We start from the raw sequence: 7,057 nt of genomic DNA, 5'->3' as shown, positions 1-7,057 counted from the left end.
TGAAGGCACACACTCAGCGATTCAGGAACAGCTTCTTCCCCTCTGCCATCCAACCTCTAAATGGATATTGAACTCATGAACACTACCTCACTACTTTTTAAACTTGCTTTTTTTGTTACTTATTTTAAGTTGACTATTTGATGTCCATTACAGTAAATATATATATTTACCGTAATTCTATTTATTTTCTCAGTATTGATTTATCGTAGATTTCATTGCACAGCTGCTGTGAAGTTAACAAATTTCATGACATATGCTGGTGATATTAAACCTGATTCTGATTTTGATTTTTGACACATTCAAACGATAATGAATCTCAACCTTTATTTGCTCAATCAGTATCCATAGTCAGGACACACGCCTCCATGTGTCCGAGACAGAAAAAACTTTTGATGAGATCTTGTTACACCAGGCAGTCAGTGGGAAAAGTTCGATATTAATGCAATTTCATTATCAGTTACACATCTATTCACATGAGTACCACATCAATGAATTCCTCTATTAGAGCTGTGAAGCGTTACAGCCAATTATTCGAAATAAACATTGGAATGTTTATGGTTGAACAAAGTGAGACTATTTTCCATTAAATAATTGGTTTATTCCGCATCTGAAGCTGTACAAAATCATGAAATGAATCATTATTCCTACAACATAATGTACTGAAACCTCCACATACAGGGAGATGAACATAGAATAAGGAGTTAGAAACTATTTCCAAAACCAATGAGCTGAGAGAACTAGAAATAAATTGTACATCAGAGGCAGGAAAGGTGGCAGAAATGGAGTGGTGTTGGCCAACTTAATCAAAGATTATTAACAAAACATTAAATATTACAAAAGCAAAAAGGATTTACAACAGTGGAACCAGAACTCTGAGATTACTCATTTAATGCTGGCAAGAGTATATATTGAGATCATATTGGTGCAGTCACATAGAAATCCATATAATCCTTCCTCATGTGTAAATATTATCGTTGATCATCATTCTCAGTCCCCCATACCCCTTAAGCATCCAAAAGTCTACCATTCTCATGCACAAATGCTGGAGGAATTCAGCAGGTTGTGTGTTGCTCTGGATTCCCAGTATGTACAGAATCTCGTGTTTATAACATGCTGTTCCTCCAGCATTTTGTGTGTGGCGCTCTGGATTTCCAGAATCTGCAAAATCTCTTGCGTCGATAATTCTCAACTTTTATTCACTCAGGTTGGAACAACTTTGTCCGGACTGTGCTGTGATCTGCAGGAAATCTTTACAAGGTTAAGAAAATATTTTCTTATGTGGGTGCAGGAGAAAATACTTCCACTCCTGTTGAGAGTGGGACATGGGATCCTAAAACTAAGTTAATCAAATCAGACACCAAATGGAAGATAGTAGATAGAAATGAGGCCGAATGGGCTGCAATTAAGCACAGAGATGGGTTATCTCTGATTACCCCTCCCACACCACTGTTTAATGTAGTGCCACCAGATATAATGAGCACCACATGAAACAGCAGCAACTTATTGAGGGATAGGAAGGAACTGGAGTACCGATCTACTTGAAGAATACCTCACCAGGCTTTGAAAAGTAATCGCCTCATGCGACCCAGATATCCCAAAGTTCTTCACAGAAAATTACTACTTTTAAAGGGCAAGAATGGTAATGAGTATTGGATATGCAGCAGACTCCTAGTGTTGGTATAATGACCCAATAATCTACTGTGATGGTGTTGGTTAGAGAAAATCCTCAGCCAGGACACTATGTAGAAACCACCTTTTCTTCAAACATATGCGAGGGGAACCTTTTACAACTATTTCAGAGAACAGTCAAGATTTATCCAAAAGCTGTACCTCTGAAAGTGCTGCATACCTTGGGAAAGATGTTGGTAGTATTGACTGAGGACTGAAATCCTTGGAGTTTGAAACTACATCTTCCTGGCTCCAAAGTAACAATGCTATCCAAGGAACCAAATGTGAAAACTTAAGTGGTGTTTTCTATTGAAGGTTAGGGGACTGCAACGAAAAGGGCATTATTATATCCAAAATTGGCCGAGCCTGCTGGATATTGTTAGATTGATAATTACGCAATAAGATGAATTTGAAAAATAGCAGATAAAAATGCTAAGTCTCCACTGACAGGGGCTGCAAAGAGCTCAGTTTGCTGTAATCCCATTCACCCACCGCTTCAGAAAGGCCAAGATAAAGCATCCCACAAGGCTACTGACAATCCAAGAAAGGTGCATTGTCATTCCCAGGTCTTCATCAGCAGCTCAGAGTCACGGGAGGCTGGAGATGTCCCTCTTAGCAGGAGGTCTTGTAGGTTTTGAACCATTTCCGTCACTTTTTCCTTCAAACATCATAATTCTGAAAAGAAATGTTTTAGCTTTAATTTAATTTTTTACCTTGTGGTATTAGAATCAAAGGAAATTTTCAAACAATAGTCTTTTAGTGCAACTGAATAATATAAAAATATGGGGGGGGGGGAGGGGAACCTTCACTTATATTAGCAACACACTCAAAATGCTGGAGGAACTCAGCAGGCCAGACAGCATCTATGGGAAAAAGCACAGTCGACATTTTGGGGCGAAACCCTTCGGCAGGACCCTTTCATAAATGAAAGACTTTCATTTATACTGTTCGTTTCCAAGAAATCTCAAATCATTTCACAGGCACTGAAATAGTTTGGAATGCACTTAGAATGACAGTGCTACAACACAGGAAACAGGATAGCTAATTTGTGCACAGTAAGCTCCCACAAATACCAATCTGATGATGACGAGTCGACTCACAACATAACTTTGCTTATTCTTAAACCGTGCTGGGGATGTAGCCTGTGAGAGTTGAAAGGGCTTTGGTTTATATCTGGAAGACTGCACCTCTAGTGGTGCATCCCCCTAAGTACTGTTTGAGAATATTAGCCTGTATCAAGCACGTAGCACATCAAGGCAACTGGACTTGCTGTGTTGTCCAGAAGACATTTCACCAATCATCCCAGAGGCTTCTTCAGTTCTGATCCATGGCGGGTAGTTTTTAAACTCTGTGAGTTGTTTAAAGGTATAGCGATCACATGAGAGTCGTTAGGAGTTGTAGAGGTAATGAGAGGGTCCTTAGTCTTAGTCTGATAGAGGGGTTAAAGAAGCCGTCTTTGTCAAACTGGAAAACCCATTCCTGAACTGAGGAGGTGGGGTACCACACCACCTATCAGCTATTTACAATGCAGTCCTAACATCAGTGTCTCCACAACAGTTCCTGCCTCCATTCATGCAAAGATGAGACTAATGACCTTTTCATTACCTCTACGACTCTTAATGACCCTCATGTGATTGCTTTAAACAACTCAGAGTTTATAAGCCGGAAAACTACCCACCAGGGATCGGAACTGATGAAGCCTCTCAGATGAGTGGCGAAATGTCTTCCGGATAACATGGCAAGTCCAGTTGCCTTGACTTGCAATGCCAGTGATGACTGAGAACCTTCATAGATGAGTATCGGTCTGTATTTCTGTGTTTTAAGACTCAGCCACCGAAGACATTTAAAGGCCACATATCAACACCCACATTGTCTCACAACCCCAGCCCCACCAAAGTGCCCACAGTCTAGTTCCAAATTTTATAAGCAGGGTAATTATTGACAGCACTATCTTTCAGAGACGAGATGCAAAGGGTACACTGCAGAGCAAATAAAAGTAAATTTCCTCAGGGATCAGCTTTGTTAAAGTTCAATTCCTTACAATAATTGCAGGATATTTTCTCAAGAAACGTGCATGGAATTGAGTATAGTCACATATAAAACAAGCTCAGATGTAAGCTCATCTTGCAGTCAGGAGTTTCCCAACCTTCTCCCTTCTGACTGGCTGCCTATTGCAAAAAGGATCTCGAGATACTCGAGATCATCTGGCCTTTGGATGTTGCCTAAATGGGTGAAGGAGTGGATTCTCTAACAGCAGCAGAACAGTTTAACAAAGGCAAACACCTGGGATCGGTCCCAGGGAAGAGAAAGGAAGGTGTGAGAAAGGGCGACGAATGTGAAACAACAGACCAGAGGAACTCCAACACATGAGATTTCTGCAGATGCTGGAAATCCAGAGTAACACACACAAGATGCTGGGGGGAGCTCAGGTTAGGCAGCATCTATGGAGAGGGATAAAGAGCCGGCATCTCAGGCTGAGACCCTTCATCAGGACTTGCTGGAGGAACTCAGCAAACTGAGCAATATCCATGGGAGGAAAGGAACTGCCAACATTTCAGGTCCAAACCCTGCTTTAGGACTGGGAGTAAAGAGACAAGGTAGAGGAGAAGGGAAGTGGTGACAAAGGAGTCCGAGGTGATTGGAAGACTTGGAGGGGGGAGAGGAGATGACAGGGAGGTTGTACCAGGTAGGGGAAGGGAGCAAAGGTGGAATTGGGAGGCAGTGACAGGTGAATGAGAATGGAGGCAGGTAAAGATGGCAGATGGAACAAGGGTGGGGGGGGGAGAGCAGTATGAATGTTGGAGACAGCTGCTGGAGGGGGATAAGCAGGAATGCCTAGGACTAACACCCACCCCACCCAATCACAATTGACTGATTTCAAGGGTGAACTGTGTGTAGTGCATTGATGGAACCAAGAGGGGGAGGGGGAGATCGTAGGTGGTGGGGAGTGAGTTTGAGGTAAAGGGAACAAAACTGACAGGACTGGAGGAGGATCGGAAGGAGAGAAGGGGTGGTGGAATAACTCACTGGATGTGACAAGTACCGGAAAGTAGAGTTGTAGACTGGCCTGGGTTGCCCTCCACTGTGCATTGGGCCTCACCTTGGCACTAGACAAGGCTGAAGATGGACAAGTCAATGTGAGAACGTGCAGGGGAATTGAAATAGCACACACTTGAAAGCTTAGGAATGCGATTGCGGACTGAGTGTAGGTGCTCTGTGAAAATCACCCTCCCCTGACCTGGAGAAAATGTGGCGGCATTTCATCGCAGCTGTATGCTGAATGTGGGGGCTGAAAGCGTGAAAGGCGAGGACTAGGCAAACTCCATCTCTGTACTTTCTGCGGGGAGATGGGATGTGAGCAACAGTATGAGACACAGGAGATGGTTCATCAACCACAGCAGAAAGGAAGCAACACTTCCTGAAAGAGGAATCCCGATGTACAGATACCCTGGAACGGAAGAGCTCATCTTTATTTCATTGTTTATATTTATTGAGATCCAACACGAATAGGCTCTTTTGGCCTTATAAGCCGCGCTGCCCAGCAACCCCCGATTTAACCCTAACCTAATCACGGGACAATTCACAATGACCAATTAACCTATCACACACTCAGCAATTCAGGAACAGCTTCTTCCCCTCTGCCATACAATTCCTAAATGGCCACTGAACCCGTGAACACCACCTCAAACACGAGAAAATCTGCAGATGCTGGAAATTCAAGCAACACACACAAAATGCTGGAGGAACTCAGCAGGCCAGGCAGCATCTACAGGAAGTACAGTCGACGTTTCGGGCCGAGACCCTTCATCCGTCCTGACGAAGGGTCTCGGCCTGAAATGTCGATTGTACTTCTTCCTATAAACACTACCTCACTTTTTAAAAAATTATCTAAAATATTTTAAATCTAACTACTTCATATGAATATACTTACTGTAATCAATTTACTTCTTCCTTTCTATATTATCATATATTGCATTGGACTGCGGCTGTTAACAAATTTCATGTCACATGCTAGTGATAATAAACCTGACTCTGATACGACCGGTAGGTCTTTGGGCCATGGGAGGAAATTGAAACACGCGGAGGAAAATCCACGCAGTCATGGGGAGAACGTACAAACTCCTCACAGGCAGCGGCAGGAATTGAACCGGGGTCGCTGGTACTGTAAAGTGTTGTGCTAACCACTACACAACCCTTCCATGTGGCAGACATGTAGAAACTGTGAGAAAGTGTAGCATCCTTACAAGAGACAGGGTGGGAAGAGATGTCATCTGTGGGAGTCAGTAGTTTTGTAGGAAATATCTTTATTTCCTGAGATGGAGGTGAAGAGATCTCAAAAAAGGGACAGAGGTGTTGAGATGGTGAATAATCTATAGAGATAGGTTATCAAGCAATGTAAGAGGAAATTGAGATATTAGAGAGGGTGGGAAAAAAAATCATCTTTTTCATCCTGGCACTGATGCAAGACATACATCAAAATGAAAAAAATACTGAGAAGACTGAGATTTTTTGGTAAAAATAAGACTGATAGAAGTATTTGAAGTTTTCAACTGGTGTCATACTGAAAAGAGATATTTTCATTTATGGGTCTTACTGCATTTATAATCATTGAGGTTAAGTTATTTACAAATTAAATGAGGAATTCAGCAGAACCTATCCTGTTGAAAATGTGGTAAGAAGTGGAAATGACTACCACAGTGAGCAGTTAAAGGAAATAACAATGATGTATTGAAGGGAAATTGGATAAGGACCCAGGGGAGAAAGGAGCAGAGGTTTTGCTGATAAAGGAAGAAGAGTGGGAGAATTCTTCTGTGGAGCATTATCAGCATTAATACCTGCTGATTTAGTGCTCTGCAAATCCAGGATAGCAGAGAGGGATTTTTTCATTACATTAAAATTACCTTCATTTGTCACGCACATACAGTGAAACGTGTTATGTCAAATCAAAACATTGAGGAGTGTGCTGAGCAGCCCAGAAGTGTTGCCACACTTCCAACACCAACGAAGCATCTCCGCGGCTCACTAACCTTAACCATACACCTTTGGAATGTGGGAGGGGACCCGGGGGTCACGGGGTGAACGTACAAACTCATTACAGACACCGCTTTACACTAACCACTGTGCTACCATGGATTTGGTGCGACATGCAGTCTTACATCTACGCAATGAATTTCTGGGATACAATCGTGATCAAAATACACTGTTGAAATCACAGTGAAAACCAGGGACAGTGCAGTGGAATTATAAAAACAACCTAGATCCCCCCCCCCCCCCCGTCCCTCCCCACCGACCTCCCTCCAGGCACTCATCCCTGCAAACGGAAGAAGTGCTACACCTGCCCCCACACTTCTTCCCTCACCACCACCCCAGGCCCCAGACAGTCCTTCCA

The 7,057-nt window shown here is 42.8% G+C and overlaps 1 protein-coding gene across 1 annotated transcript in view; it reads right to left on the bottom strand.

Annotated features, from left to right (window-relative positions):
- Positions 1-302: 302 nt before the first annotated feature.
- LOC140731111 (allograft inflammatory factor 1-like) overlaps positions 303-7,057 on the bottom strand; it is a 42,316-nt gene continuing 35,561 nt past the window's right edge. Inside the window, exon 6 of the mRNA XM_073052405.1 lies at positions 303-2,343. Coding sequence (XP_072908506.1) covers positions 2,256-2,343 — 88 coding nt within the window. The 3' untranslated portion in view covers positions 303-2,255. The remainder of the gene's footprint in view (positions 2,344-7,057) is intronic.

Source organism: Hemitrygon akajei, chromosome 7 (genome assembly GCF_048418815.1).
Source record: "Hemitrygon akajei chromosome 7, sHemAka1.3, whole genome shotgun sequence".
In the NCBI taxonomy this organism is placed as follows: domain Eukaryota; kingdom Metazoa; phylum Chordata; class Chondrichthyes; order Myliobatiformes; family Dasyatidae; genus Hemitrygon; species Hemitrygon akajei.
The sequence above is the reverse complement of the archived record's forward strand: the minus strand, read 5'-3'. Positions and strand labels throughout refer to the sequence as shown.